The 16,022-nt window shown below is 42.1% G+C and overlaps 1 protein-coding gene across 1 annotated transcript in view; it reads right to left on the bottom strand.

Moving 5' to 3' along the window:
• METTL24 (methyltransferase like 24) overlaps positions 1 to 16,022 on the bottom strand; it is a 44,202-nt gene that overhangs the window by 21,809 nt on the left and 6,371 nt on the right. Inside the window, exon 2 of the mRNA XM_036380385.1 lies at positions 2,229 to 2,327. Coding sequence (XP_036236278.1) covers positions 2,229 to 2,327 — 99 coding nt within the window. The remainder of the gene's footprint in view (positions 1 to 2,228; positions 2,328 to 16,022) is intronic.

Below are 16,022 nucleotides of genomic sequence, written 5' to 3'. Positions count from 1 at the left end.
TACTTTATAATAAGTAAATAAAATTCTCATTCTTTAAGAAGTGCATGCTCTGAAAGATCATTACCTGGAGCTTCACATTCAAAGAGCTGCACACTGCATCATCATCTCCCTGCTCCTCCTTGGCTCATAATTCCCATGGAAATTCATAAAAGCAAATACAGCATCTCTTCATGCTGTTCCCAGGATTCACAAAGTTTAAGCAATGATTTGCACTGCACCCCACTACCCATTTCCCTTCAGTCACATAACAATCAAGGAATAAGTGGCACTGCAATAATAAGCACTAATTTAAGACACAGAAGAATAATGTACTCTCTACAGAAAACTAAGATTCTGCAATGCTGCCACTTAATTGACTCATGGCATTATGAGCAATTACAACAGTTAGAGTTTGAAGCAATTTTAACAGCTCTTGCTGCTGAATAGCTCTTGCTACTGAATAGCTCTTGCTATTAAAAATAAAAAAACCAAAACCAAACAACAACACCAACAAACATTTTTTAAAAAACCAAACAGAAATCAAACTCTGAACCTGCCTTTAGCACCATCATCAGTCTGTTGCATGATTAATTGATGCACTGAGCTCACATCGTCTTCCAGGCTTCTGCTCACTGCTGCTGTACAAAGAGCAGCCCAAGAAAGATGCTTCTCTTGATCATAAAATACCAGCACTGAAAATGCTTTTTCTGGCCACACCTTGACCCTGCTGACATGGCACCTCCCTGCTCCAGCAGTTTGAGCCATTCTACACTAATGGCATGGGGCTGAACTTTGGCACAGTAATTAGTAGACACTTGCTCAGCAAACAAGGAAAGTGACTTATCCCGTGCTTATCTACATAAGCAGGATGCCATTTTCAGAAGTGCTCATACCAGTCATGGTGTTATCCCATCAGTTACTCATCTTGTAATATCTGCCAGGTCAGGAACAGGGATTCCTCCCATTTTTTGTTTTCACTTATGCTTATTCCCCCAACCAGTGTCAGTTACTCTGGGAATGAAACTTCTCGCTGAGTGTGTCAAAAGCAATAAACCCTCTGTTAATTGATGTCCTTGTAGGCTTTGACCCAACTAGTGGAGTTTAGCAGCATCTGCCACTGTTTATTAAGTTGCTGAGATGAAGGATGTTTTCAAACTTAATATGTCTGCCACAGTGCAAACTTCTGAACAACAAAACAAGCAATTCTACACACATCTCTTGCTGTCCCACATGTGTGATCTTGCCTCGTGCCCTCTCAGTGCTGGCATGAATGGCAGCAGAGATGTCATTTTATTGAGAATTTAGCAAATTCTCTACAAGCTGGAGAATACATGAACACCCTGCTATCTTCTTTTTTAGAGGTTTTTCAAATTATCTCAGCCTCAAAAGCACTGCATTAGCAAAGAATTTCATACGTGAATGACATTTCTGTGATGTTGGCACCTGGGGCTTTTTGCTGTTCTTCAGAGTAAGTAATGATGCTGTCAGCTCTCTATTCAAGGGTCAGTTGCTGATAGACCTGGGTACCAAGAGCATCTGCCCTGTTGGAATTGTGAGCATCCAGCCCCTTTTCCATTTTTTTCTTACAGGAAATTCACACGCAGATGCTGTTGTGCATAAGTGATGGCTCTGTTAAAACATGATGGCCCACGAATTTCCATGTATGCTGAAGGCTGGAAGTATCCATCAGCACAATCTGGATTTGGAAATGCCATATTTTAAAAAGCACATACACCCACCAATTTCCATGGCTGTTACTTTTGTCCTGAAAATATCAATATTCTATTGGCATCATTGAAATAACTTGTCCTGCTTAGGGTCTGATGCCTTCTTCTCATTTTACTGGGAACCTCAACTGCCTCCTTTTGGAGTAAAATGAGCCTGCTTATCATACTATTATTGAGAGGTGCAGAGGTTGAATACACTCCCTGATACAGAGTGCTCTGTATTTTTCCATCTGAGAGGGAGAGAGGGGAGAGAGAGAGAAACACCACATCTAGAATTTCAGTCATACCATACTCCTGTCAGGACACAAACCCATTTGGAAACAAATAACATGGAAATAATGCATTCTTTCAAACCTGTGTTTTGACCTTTATATTCATGTTGACCATCAGTGCTAGGTTAAGCCACTTTAGAAATAAATCAGTTTCAAAAAGGTTTGGTGTGAGGTTAATTCCTTAGATATGAGGGAACAATCTGCACCAGACAAAGTGTTTTCTAAATGGAGACTGAAACAAAAAACCTACCTGAGAAGTGCTAATGTACTTTAGGAACCTTGAGGCCTCATAGTTGAGGGAAGGGGTTGGACTTGCCCATGGTTGTAGTTCAATGTGCCATCTTACAGTCTGGAAAACAAAGCAAAACAAAAAACACCTTAAAGGCAACGCAAGCATAAATTACATGGGCTAATAAGCTAAGGAGATTTAATTTCAAATTAAAATCGTTTCCTGGGGGCTTGTCTACATATGAAAAACATTTCAGAACAAAGCAGGGCTTCAACTACAGTGAAAAAGCATCTAACTATGATTCAAAATTGATCAGCTTTGAAAGCAGATGCAGGTAACTCAGAAAGAAAGTGCTCCTCTTCCAGGATACATGTGTTAACCCAATTATTCTAGGACACCCAAGTAAGCTGTAAGAAATGCATGATGAAAACCAAGATCTAAATAACCAAATCCTACATCAAAACATCTCAAAAATAGTGATATTATTTTAATTTCATATCTATCAGGTATGAATGTCCACTGAAGAAGAACTTGGATTGCAAACCCAAATCACCAAAGGAAACCCCTACAAGCAACCTGTTTTCTTTTTCAAGATCTAGATTTTATTGAGAAAACAAGCTCCCTGTGGGCTTTGAGAAAAGCCCTCTTCCTCTCCCATGCTTGCCTGACAGATATACCAGAATTCTTTGCTTCCCTGAAAAAATAAAAGTGTGGCAGCCTGTAGCCCTATGACTCCTCATTTACATAGCCCCAAGGAAGTAGCTTTGGTGGGTGCTTTCTGCACTGCCTCAGCTCTGAACCTTGGGGATCCTGCCAGCTTTTCCAGCAATGCTTCCCATGTAGACAGAGTGGGACAGAGAAGGCATTTCAGACACGTGCTTGCAGAGCAACAGGGCTCTGTGCTCCCACCTGCACCTCCTTCTCCAAATTCTGCCCGCTGTCATGCTGGGAAGTTTAGACTTGTCATCTCTTGCCCTCAAGTAGATAAAAATATAAGCATGGTGTTAAGTTGTACTAAATCAAGATTGATTCCTCATGGCCTTTCATCCCCAGGCGCCATAACTCACTTCTACGCTCGGGCAGGTACTGTCAAGCTTCCCTTTAATCATCCTCAATTAACTGAGCTTCCATAATGGACAGGATGGGGTTTCTCCCTCAAAGGCTCATGCTGGCATTCAATAAAATACAATCAGAAGCCCCACTCGGGATTCCCATAGGACTGTACTTCAGATGAAGCCCTGGAAAAAGGGGCAGGAGAGAGCAATTAGCTGGAGAGGATGGAGGCAGAGGGGTGAGCCCCCAGACAGGACTGGTCTGTGGCACCAGGACAAGAGCCAGCCCAGCGACAGCAGGGATCCTCTGATGCCAGAGAGGAATGCAGGAAAGAGAAGGTAAAATTAGAAAATATTATTAAAGAGGACCACCACACCAGATGGCATTTGCCTTGAGCTGGTATCATGAGTTGGTATTTTTGCAGCCAAAGTACACATAGTCTACAGTGAGTGTGAGAGTGTGAGCCAGGGGGTCTGCATGAGGTCTGTTCCTTTAGGGGGTTATTTTTCAGATTTGTTGTGGGTGTTGGGTTGTTTGGGTTTTTTTTTTTTGCGGGGGGGGGGGGCATTGGTTTTGCTTTTTTTTACTGAAGAGATGCTGAAAAGGATATTGAGTTTTGGTGTTTTTTCCTACCCCAAAAGCTGACAAAAGTAGCATTTCTCACCCTGAAATTTCCTGCCTGCAGCAAACTTGGACTCCTATACTCTGCACAGCATGAGCCTGGAAGCAAGCTAGCAAGCCAGCTCTGCAGCTGCATGTCCCCCTGACCTCTGCTTGCAGCAGGCAGCCTGCAAACAGAGAACAGCAGGAGGATAGGTGCACACCAGGGAGGGAAATTTGTGTAATCTTTCAGAATGAGTCACAGTTCACACGGCTGAATAACGTTTGCAATGACAGGAATGCTGCTGTTTCAACAGGCTTGAAAGCTGAAATGAAAATGAAGACTGACAATCGTTTTCAGAGGAAAAAAAAAAGAAAAAATCAACCAACTAAACAAAAAACCAAACAAACAACAACAAAAAAAAAAACCACAACCCAAACCAAATAAAACCACCAACCACCCAGATACCTACATATCTATGCCCAGTTATTCTGAAATCTATTTGTGTGAGAAGTAGCTGAAGTAGCTCATTAAGGAGAGGAATTGCAGGGTGACCATTGTGGACTATTCAGCAAGAATTCCTTCTGCACAGAGTTGACAGAGAAGAAAAAAAAAAATCTATAATGAACCACATGAATGAGATTCTTTTTCAGCAGAGTGCAATGTCCAAGGGCCACTGCAGCTTACACTCGGGTTCTTAAAATCTTCAAGACGATAAACTGCCTTCCCACTGTCTGCAAACTATCGATAAACACATGGAAATGAAATAAAAACCCCAGTGACTTACTAATGCAGTTTCACTAAAAGATGGGGGGAGGGGGAAAGGAAAAAGAACAGAAAGACATCAAGCTTTTGTATAGTTCTTTAAATTTCAGAGCAGTACATAAATGCTACTTTTGTGACAGGGATCAGACCCGAGGCTCCTGTTTGACAGCAATGCTTTTGAATAGCTTCTCAAACTTCACACTTGTGCCTGGCTCCTTGGGAAGCAGCAGCCTATTTTCCACTCACTAACGAACACACAGGAGAGTCCTGCTCCTAACACCTCCTGACACCCCTACAGGGTGCCTCAAGAGCTGCCTCACAACAAGATTCACAGACAATGGATGGGGGTGAAAATCCAACACATCTCTGGGGCTGGGTGCACCCCCACCCCGAGGGTAACTCACAAATGTTGGTGATGAATTTTGGGTATGTTCAGGAATACAAAATATCCTCCTGAAGGAGCTGTTCCATAGGTACATTCATAGCCTTTGTTTATAGCTTTCCAGGTAATTTTCAGCCTGGCTCATAGTGTTTCCATGTAAGCCTTCTCAAACTCTACAGATGCTTTGTGAAAATCAGGTATATCCCTGATAAAAAAAATTATCCTTATTTGAGGAGTTTCCCCTCTCTTGACTGTGCAATTTTGTTTACTCAGAGCAAACCGGAGTAGGGCATCATGATTTGGGTTTTCCCACCTGTATCATGGAAATCTCTAGAATGACTGAGGACAGGTCCCTGTGGCTGCTGAACAAACAGGCTGAGATGCAGCTCCTTTCACACAGGGCTTTACAGCAAGAGGAGCAGAGGAGCTATTACAGCCCAGATTATACAGCTCTGGATATGAAACTCAGACAGGCTACCCAGGAGAAGCCAGAAAATAGGTGCAGACAATCTGCATTTTTGCCTACCACCATGGCTGTGCTCTCTCCTTAGGGTATGGACTCATCCAACCAGACACCATGACTGTGTTTCCCAAACATCAACATATCCATATTCCACAATATAAAGACATGACATTAAAGACACGACAGTAAAGTTCCCAGTACCTGGAAAGTTACAATGCCAAATAAAAAACTATCATACTGAGTATCTTAAAGTATCCCTCTGTACATAGCTTCACTTATGGACACATCAATTGAAATTAACACTGTAAGAAAATCAATCTTCAGCAAGACTTTATCACAAGCACTGGTCAGACACTGACTTCAGCTACTCCTGAAGGTAATGGATATCCAGAAACTGTTATTCAGAATGGTGTCTAAATTTTCACCATGTGAGATAACCACAGAGAAAAGAAAATCTTAAAGCAATGCCATTGCTTTGTTAGGAAAACTAGGATGCATTTGAAGGTCTGTTTTTTCTTCCAGGTACTTCACACTTAAGGATAAGGACTGATGTTTCCTTCAGACCAATCTCACAATAATCTGCAGAGACTTCTCTCTGGAGACCACTTTTTCCTAGATCTTTTTCCCCCTCATAGCCATCTGTGATAGTCATTTGATAATCCCTTAATAACCTGTAGTATATATGTGATATACTTTTAAACTGTCATTTAAATCTGTCCTAAAAATCTGAACTCATAATATAGAATTTAAGTCAAAATGTGCAAAAGGCTCACAAACCAGCAGGTCTAAAGTGGTAGGTCTGCCAAATGTTTGGCTTTCCCAGCCTAAACTTACGCACAAATAATTAAATTCTTTCCAGACCAATCCTAGTTTTAGTGCACTAATTCAAAAAGCCCAACCCCTTCCTTCCCTTCTGCTTACATTGAAGGGAATTAGTAAGTTTTCCATATTTCTATCTTTTTTAACTCAGTAGCTGTTTCTCCCCCCTTTTAATCTCCTTCCTTTTTAGCAGCCAATTAAAATACAGAAACGTATTAGCCATTTTTGTAAACAAAAATTCGGGTATCCCATTACCCTGCCAAGCAGTCTGTTGCTTACAAAGAAGAAGCAAAAGACTTGTCAATATATACACAGATGCCTTAAGTAAATCCTCCTATTAACTCATGCAACAATTTAATTTTTTACATCTGAGGCAGGACCAAACATGAGTGGAAATCATTTGTGGCAATAAATTCCATCAAGAACCGTAAATATTTGCCAGCCATAGAAACAAATGACATACACATCTTCATCTCCAATTACTCTGCCTGTGTACTTCACCAGAACAGAACCTGCTCATGGGTGAAATTTTGCAGGCTTTTATCAGTTTGAAAGGAAATGCATGGGAATCAGATTCAGGCTGCAAAACTTCAGACATCTACATGGCAAATTTATTAGATTGCATTCCTTGAAGGCTGTTGTCCTCTTATTGTAAATCTTCCATACCTTCTTGGTGATTTCTCATGGGAAGCTTCTCACAGCACTGACTCCTTATCAGCACAGCCAACAAACTCCATCTCTCTTCTCCACTAGCTAACCCACTCTTTTGTAGCACTCTTCTTCTTACTGGACACAGCTGTGGCCTATTAAGGGCAGGCCTGTTCCTAATCTTTGGTGATTGGTACAGCTGCAACTCCTCAGGTGTGAGACTACCTTCTGCACTATATTTTCTTACATTCTATCCCTCCACAGAAGGCTTGCCCTTGTGAGAACAGATTGTCCCCAGATACAATTTACAGAGCTTGGACACAATTTTATTTGTGGTCCCTCTCAAGCACCTGTGGCCTTAAGCTTATTAGTTTGTGGTGTTACTGTTTGGGGTTTTTCCCTCAATTCCAAAGTACCCTGAATAGTGAAAGCTGCGTGCTGCAGCCCACACAAGCCCTGGCTTTGCAGGACACGCCAATGCCCCACAAGGGACACACGACCAGTGCGAAGCCTGCTAAGGGCAGTGGGAGGGCTCTGAGGGTTGAGGCAGCCAAACCTGGTACACTGCTCCTCTTGCTGACAGCACAGAGCAGCTCTAGCAGCAGAGAATCCCTTGTGAACACCCACGTTTAGTTTCAGAGGCAATTATCTGGGTGTCTCCCAGGGAGAGCCAGGGGGATAGAAACACTTGTGCATGCAGACAGCCGTCAGCTCAGCTCCCACAGTGGGTTGGGGAGCTAAGTTATTTGACAGGACAGATGAGGCAGACAGGATCTTAAAGGGAATGATTCATCTCACTAGAGAATAGACATATAAAATATGTAAGGTGAGTCAAGCGCTGGAAAAGTCCATATCTCTCCATGACCTGCAATAAAGCCTGAAGGATGTGCTCAGGAACACTTACACCACAGACCCTCAACCTCACAGAAGAGAAACCCCAGACCAGACATTCACACAGCCCATGCTGCAGAAAAATGTGCATTTTAGAGGGCTGAGCCTGTTCTTTAGCTATGAGCCTAAAGCAACATTTAGCTGCACTTTATTCTTCAGCAGGGTTGAGTAATTCCTGTTTTATGTTTGGAGCTGCAGTATGTGGCACAAGTAAAACAAACTCCACCTAAAAGCGGAGGTATCAGTAGGAAAGAACAAGTATGCCTTCAGCCTTGGCACAGACCTCCTTGAGAAAGGTCAATTCATACAGTCCCCTTTAGCTAAATGGAACCAGCACCACCAGGGCTCACAAGACACACACTCGTAAAAACCTGCTACCTCACATGGTTACTGTAGGAGCAGCAGGGACACACACAGGCTCAGCCAGCTGTAATTTAAAACACAGGCTTACAAAGTGACTGACTCATATTTAAAACTTTGAGTGAACTAATTTCTAACACAACTGGCTTCATAGATATTCCATCCCTACATGTCTGAACTGTTTCTTTCCTTTCTTTTCTCTTTCATATTACTATTATTTTCTTTTTTTCTTTGCAGTTTGTCTTTCTTAAACATATGAGGTTTTCTTTGAAGAAACCATAGTAAGAAACTTGCTAATACACACCTCCTCTGCATGTGTGTGCCTGCATTGAGGGAATCACAGGGAAAAGCAGCTGACATCTAGTTCTGCTAAACTGAGAGTTTTCCCTCCAACAGTGAAACTTCCACACATTGCACAAAGTCCATAATGAACGGAAGAAAAAAATTAATACACAGAAAACCTTTCTCCATGTTTCTACTTTTCTGAGTTTAATTAAGGCAGAAACATCTCTGACACCACTGCACACATACACACAGCCTTCTCCATACCCAGTCACCTCTGGATTGCTCTATCCTCTGCAGGCACCACATTGGAGCAGTGCAACGAGCAGGCCACAAAGGGAGCCCCTGCCACAGGCAAACTCCAGAGCTAAAAAATCTGCAGTGTGTTACAGAACCACAGAATAGTCTGGGTTGGAAAGGGCTTTTAAGTATCCCCCAGTACAATCCACTTCCATGGGGCCCACACTCCACTAGGTCAGGTTGCCCAAAATAAACAGCATTGCCCCCAGTACAGACACTGACGGGCACCACTCATTACTGGTTTGTCATTTAGACATTGAGCCACTGACTACAACCAATTCCTTATCCTATCCATCAAATCAATATCTTTCCAATTCAAATCAATATCTTTCAATTTTGGCTGTGTCTAAACAACTCCCCATCTTCAGCATGTTTTAACGTGTCTTCCAGGAGGATCCACTCCATGATCTTATCCAAAGATCTGATGTTCAATAGGCTGAGGAACAATAGCTTTGAGCCAAGATAGCCAGCAATGTGTCACACGTGCAGTCCAGCTTTCCCATGCAGGAAGGCTGCTCAGGAAAGAAAATCCTGCCTATGGAAAGCAGTCCCATGATAAGAGTGCTTTCTGCATTAATGAGTGTGTGTCTTAAATTCAGATGGGTTTCCAACACGATCTGTATGTGGAGAATTCTATGTCTGGACATGTGTGTTTAATTTTGTGGAAAAGGGAATGTCTAGGATGCACTTAAGTCTCCCCTAGCTCCTCACTCTCTGTGCATCATCTTTTCCAAGCCTCTGCAGTGCAGCACACGTTTGTCTGCTTGGAAGCAGGATGTGAGTGCTGCAAGAGTCAATTTGGGAAGCTCCAAACATCACCCAGAGGGCTCCATTTAAAAGCAGTTTATCAGTACTTGCTTCATAAGGCTCCAGTTTGCACCAGTAAGTAAAACTCTTAGACTTAGCAGGGAAAAGGAAAAAAAGGCAAAGTTTTACATTGAAATAAAGAAACCTATTTTCTGACTTCAATTCCTATTAGAAAAGCTTTCAGTCACTGCATGGTAATTGAAACCAAGAGTCTTTTAGTGGAGCAAATCAGTCTGAACATGAGTACATAACAACCCCTGAAAAGGCAGCAATCACCAAGCATTTCACCTCTGCTTTCCTTTTGTTAATATTGATGTTTATTTTCTGCTCCTTTTGCTTCTCATTTCCCATCTGAAGGTGTGAAATGGAGCCACATCCATACAAATTACTGCTCTGGGGGCAACAGCTGCCCTTACCTGCAGGCAAGCTGCACTAGTGACCTCCATGTAAAACACCAACAACTTCGATGCCCTGGGAGATTCTGTGTTTCACACACACACAAAGCCCACACTCAACCTCTCTCCAACTCTATTTTCAGGTTTGTCTTTTCCCCTAAACAACGATCTCAAAAGAAAAGCAGGCACAGAAAAAAAAGACGCCCACCATTGACTTCAAGTGACAGAATTTACATCACTTTAAGAATCAAGAAATGGATTTAGTGAAATAAAGAGCAGCTTCCAAAATTAACAGGAGGAAGCCACATCTGTAGAGGAATTTAGGTGACTAATGCTCCAATGAATTCAAATAGTAACCCTGAACTCCCCAGAAAGGTATTGGGATATTGGGAACTCACTTGCCAGGTTTACTTTAGCCACTGTGGACACTCCTGTAAATTCACCATCACCCAGAGTGCAGGTTTGGGACTTACAGGAAGCAGGGTTTCAGAAGACTTGCCAAAATATTAATTTGCAAGTACTTATGAATTCAGAAAGCATTGCATCTAATTCATAATTTACACAGCATAACTACCACTCCTCACTACCTCTGAGGAATAAATCCACAGCAGCCAAAGGATCTGGGGGCTGCAGGGGTAGGAAAGAGCAATGTTGCACTGGGGAACCTCTCCTCAGGCATTCAAAGGTCACCAGAGACTAACAGCTCTGCCACTGGAAATCCCAGCAACATATGGGAGAAATGCACATTTATTAAAAGGGAGATTGATTTTACTCTAAGAGACATACAAGCTTTGAAAATAGCCAAGTGAGATTTCTTTGCTACGGTTCTAAAATAAAATAAATAAATTGGGCAGCAGCATTCCTGCGCTATCCAGAGGCTGACAGCATGATAATATATCTAATGGAGATACAACCAGGAGCCAAAACAGATTGAAATTTATGGAAGTAAATTCTCAAAACTGCTTAAGCAGCTCAATCAGCTGAATTCCTTCCAGTGCCCGAATGCCTTTGCCAACACTTAAGGGTAACAGCAAGAAACAGATACAGCAACTACCGGTCACTGCTTGTCAAATTCAGTTTCTTCTAAGCAGAGGCAAGGCCGTGGTTTCAGCCTGTATTCATTACTGCTTTAGCTGAAGTGCACTGGCCGAGAAATATGGAGATGTCATAATCCATTCAATAAAGGAATAAAGCTATTTTCCTCTAGGTTGACTTCACTGCAAAATTTAAACCATAGAGTACAAAAACCAGAATTCATCAGTAAATAGTCAGCTAGCCAGATAAGCGGAGTTTATTTTGTGCATGTTCCAGCACTCTAACTGTGATTTACATATAGGGTGCCTCTGGCAGCCTATCCTCTGACTTCAGAGCCTCTGCCTGAGGCTAAGAACTGGGGAAAAAGAAGGTGCTTTAGAGTAAAACCAATGCTTTCACACAAATAAGAGCATTTCACACTTGTGCAGCCTTCTCTCTCATCCAAGTGGAATGCAAATGTCTAAACAGGAATGATCCACCACACCTTCTAGACTAAAGGGAGATATGAAGCTTCAGAAAACCCCTTCCTCTTCACCTTCCCCTCCTGGGTAAGTACCAGGACAACCCTCTGTGCCCAGGGAGCAGGAGAGGGCAGTATTTGTCACTATACCTCTATAATCTCATAAAACAAGTAAATACGAGCTCTTTTCCATGGGTAAACCAAAAGGCTGAGTAACTTCTACAGGCATTTGGATTTCAGAGTGTAAAACCCTAAGGCAAGATAGATAATATTTTCAACAGGTACTGAGGGTACTGTTCCTTCAACCCACCATCAGTTCACTTGGTTGAACCGGGTTTTACTGGATAGCCAGGGAAGACTCAAAAAGCCAAAGTTCACTTTTTTCTTCTTTAACTCCTTATTTCATAAAGGCATTAGATAATGGAATTCCACAGAATGAAACGTATCCTAGCTTTAAACATATTCCCTTTCTTTTTTTAATATAGTTATGGATTAGTGCCCTTGGTCTAGAGCTATGGAAAAGTCTTCCAAATAAAATAAAACTGTGTTGGGCAAGGAGTTCCCTCTGTCTAGAAAGGAAACAACAGCTGGCTTACAAGTTGTTAGGATTTTAAGTACAAAATCATACATTTATTTTCCAGTCTATAGAGAAGAAAATCAAGCTCATTTCAAAGCACACAAATTTGAAATATTTTTTGTTCAAGACAAGTATAGAAGCAAGCATCACAATCCCATGGAGGATGGGCTTGGGCAAACATGTACCATCCTCTTTAATCAAGGATATTTTCCAATGTTTTATCACTAATTCTGAGCATTATACAGATGAAGTACTGAAAAACTACGTGGTTTGACCCTGAACTCATGATGCACCCAGAATTCCCACGGATTTCATAATGAATAATAATTGCAAGATCAAACCATTAATCAAGACATCTAATGAAGAAAAAACACATCAGTTCAGCAGCAACCAATTGACACATAATTGCTTCTTTAATTTTTCTCAAAAGAGGGAGGGAAAAGGAACACAATGTTGTTGCTTCACCCTATTCAAGATGAAACAAAGTTCATTTCTTTGAAAGTTTCAGTACTGCAGAACAACCACGAGGAAAGTCCAAAAAGAGACAGGGCACCAGTGTTAAAAATTTGGGGGTTTTTCAAACAGCTTACCCTGTGGTGTTTACCTATTGGATAAATCTTACTCCTCCACTACTGCTGTCCACTCTGCAGGGAGCAGGAAAGATTTGGAACTGATCCCTATCATTTTTAGGCTTCTAAGAGGCAGATATTTTCTAACATTACGTGCCATATCAATAGACATTACCATCTGTTCCCCCAAACATTTCAAACAGTGTCTCTTTGTAAAATATGAAAGAGGATACTAAAAAAAGGGCACTGACTTTGAAGCTCCCAGTTGATTATTTGACTTAGCTAGCTGCTGGGAGAGGAATGAGGAAGAGGGCTGGGGATGGATGAGGCCAAGAGGGGGAGGCCAAAGCAGCAACAGCAACTCTGTGATGTTAATGTCTGCTGGTTCTAACATCATTTTCAAATGCACACCTTTCCCAATCAGCTCCAGCCCCTGGCACATCACTGATATTTGCTTCTCTGCAGTAATTTTGGCCAGCAGACCAACGTGCCACAGAAACACACACTCAAAAAGTGACCCTACCTCATCAAAACTAATAGCAAGAATGGATTTTCAGCAATATCCCTAAGACAAACAAGTTGCCTATCAGGGTCTTGTAGGTGTTTCCTTGCTAAACTCTCAAGGCCCAGAGATTTGTCTTCCACAGGGCAAGAAGGGCAGAGGTTTCAATCCCTTCAGTTTGTGGAAGCCACAAGGTCAGTCCTGGAAAGAACCCAGAACCCTCTCTCTTCCAGAAGAACTCACAGCACTGCACCTTAAGCTGCATCTGAAATCTATCAGAAAGTGTAACCCAAAGTAAACTTCAGTGGGTCACTTGTTAAATGAGCTGCTGGTCAGCTCTTTCCTCCACAGGCAGGTAAACCCAGAGGTTCTCTACACAAAATCTGAAGCAGTTGGCTTGACCTGACAGTCCCAGGAGACTCCAAAAGCCAATAGCCCACTGCATAGTCCTCCTCATCCTACACTGCCAGAGGCAAGAGAAGCCCCTATTGCATGATGGGGAGAGGTGGCAGCAGGAATAATGTTTCTCACAAGTACCCCAGATTTGGTATTTACAAAATCACAACAATTCTGTTCTGAATTTTGAAGAACTCTGCGAAGCCATTTTCTGCAAAGAAAATGGAGAAGACTTTGGTGAGAAGCAAGATTTTTGTCTTCTAACAGCTGCTAGAACTACTACATTTATCATTACACAAAGACACAAGGAAAGGATTTTTATTTTATTTACACGTGTGTCAGGATGGACATAAATTACAACACTAGCTTTTAAATGTTGCAAAAAATCAATAAGAGAGCAAAATAATCACCAAGGTGTTACCCCAGAACCACACTTAGTAGTTGTGCTTTTCCAGGGGTCAGCAAGGAACCCATCCACCCATTCTCTGACAGTGCAGTTCATGAGCATTTGCAGCCAGAGCCTTTCCTGGGGGCACCTGAGCTTGATGGCACATTCAAAAGCAACACTACTGAAGATGGAAGAGAAGATCAGATGGGGAAACAACATGTCATTAAAAATCCAAGCCCTTCCACTTAGCATAAACATCTGGGAACATTTCCACCATCTCCTGCTGAAATTGACCCAGTTGTTGCCACGAGAGCAAGTTCAAAATCATGGCTTTCATCTGTTACCCTAGGCATCAGTCCATTTGTGCACATGGTTTCTATTACCCTGAGGGACTGGCTAACTCAAAATAGGGCAGCACATCATCCTGTCACTTTTGTAGGCAAAAACACTGAAAAAAAACCAGCATTAGGGTGAATGTATGCATACAGATTGCATGATATATATGCTATTTACCACAACTGAAAGAAAAATTGAATCACACCTCTTTTTCCCTCTTTTAATTGTTCCACTGAACTGCAGGTCATTTGATCTCAGACTTACAAACATGGAAGGGCTCTGGACAACATTTCATCATGCACAAAAGTATCTTGGTGTATATCTTCTAGCTACAAAAACACTCCAGTTGATTAAATGACTCACATCCACTGCACATAGCTCTGGAGCACTGAGCAGCCATCCAAGACAAACTCAGCTCTAAGTTAATATTAGAACAAGAGATAAGAGTGGGCTGTGTGGCAGATGCCATCAAAGACTAATGGTGGTTCACACAAACTCTCTCACTTACATGTCAAATCTTTTATCTAATCTGTGCCACGAGTGGCAGCCCTCACTTGCAGGCTGCAGGACAGCCTGATCTACCACAACAAAAGCAGACTGCTTGAGCAAAGGCTGGAGGTCCCTCCCTAATGCTACCTAAATCTCCAAATTCCACATCTGTTTTGTAGGAAGTGATGATGCACTCATCACACTGTCTGCACGAGTCTGCAAAGCAGCTGGGAGAGGTTTTGTTCTTCACCAGAGGATTTCAGTGCTGCACTCCTTGTCAGGGGCTGCTGGAGTTTTGCTCACAACAAAGATCCCCCAGCTGCACCTTGGTGTGAACTGTGGCCACAGCTCAGTGAAAGTGGCATGAGAGAGAAATCTGGCATGCTGGCACCTAGCATGCAGCCCTGAGCAGGCACATGTCTGTTAACAGCCTGGCTGGCTGAGTAAATGCTGATGTGAACTGACTGAACAAACCGGCATGAAAACCTTACTAGAAATGAACTTAAACACTTGTCTCCTAAGAAGGCAGATAAAGGATGGGGATGTACAGTAAAAACCCTAGGGCTATCCAGCAGAATTTTTACCTGTCCAAATCTCTCTTTCTGGATTCTTCTCTCTCCACAGAAGGAAATTTTAGAAAACAATGTAGAAAGATTGGCCACCTTGAGAGCTGCTTGAGCAAGGAAAGCTGTGTGCCCTCAAAACTGTCCTCACTTCTTATTTCAAAACATGAAAGATCATTTTTGGCATTAACCATGCCACTGCTACTGGGCAGTTCAGGTCACTTGCCCCCCAGAGCAGTCCCATGAGACAGTTTGAGCTGAACACAGCAAACAGGAATGCTTTTTTTTCTGATCTGCCACAGCAGTTATAAAGGATTCACATTTTGTACAAGGCCTGTGAACTATGTCTCTGGGTTCAAGGAAATGATGGCACAACTGTAATGGCCCCACAGAGCAAGGCATCTGTGGGGCCTAAATTACCACCTCAATCCTTGGGTCCCTTAGAAGAGAAGGCTTAAACACCTGGATTTATTTTCTTCTGTGCCACAGCTACCTAGAAAAACTTCTCCTGTCTTTATACGCCAAAAGAAAACCTTAAGCTAGCATTTCAAAGATTTTGAAAGAAATCTATGCTATTGGATATAAAGTCTCATAACATTGTAATGACTTTCTGAAGAATAATACTCCCCATCTGCTTCTCAAAAATTCATGAAGAAAGAACTATTTCAGGTAATAAAAAGTGTGTAAGAATCAAGGATATTCTTAGTAATCATTTACCTCACAAGCTTGCAAGT

Source organism: Molothrus ater, chromosome 3, assembly GCF_012460135.2.
Source record: "Molothrus ater isolate BHLD 08-10-18 breed brown headed cowbird chromosome 3, BPBGC_Mater_1.1, whole genome shotgun sequence".
NCBI lineage: Eukaryota > Metazoa > Chordata > Aves > Passeriformes > Icteridae > Molothrus > Molothrus ater.
The sequence above is the reverse complement of the archived record's forward strand: the minus strand, read 5'-3'. Positions and strand labels throughout refer to the sequence as shown.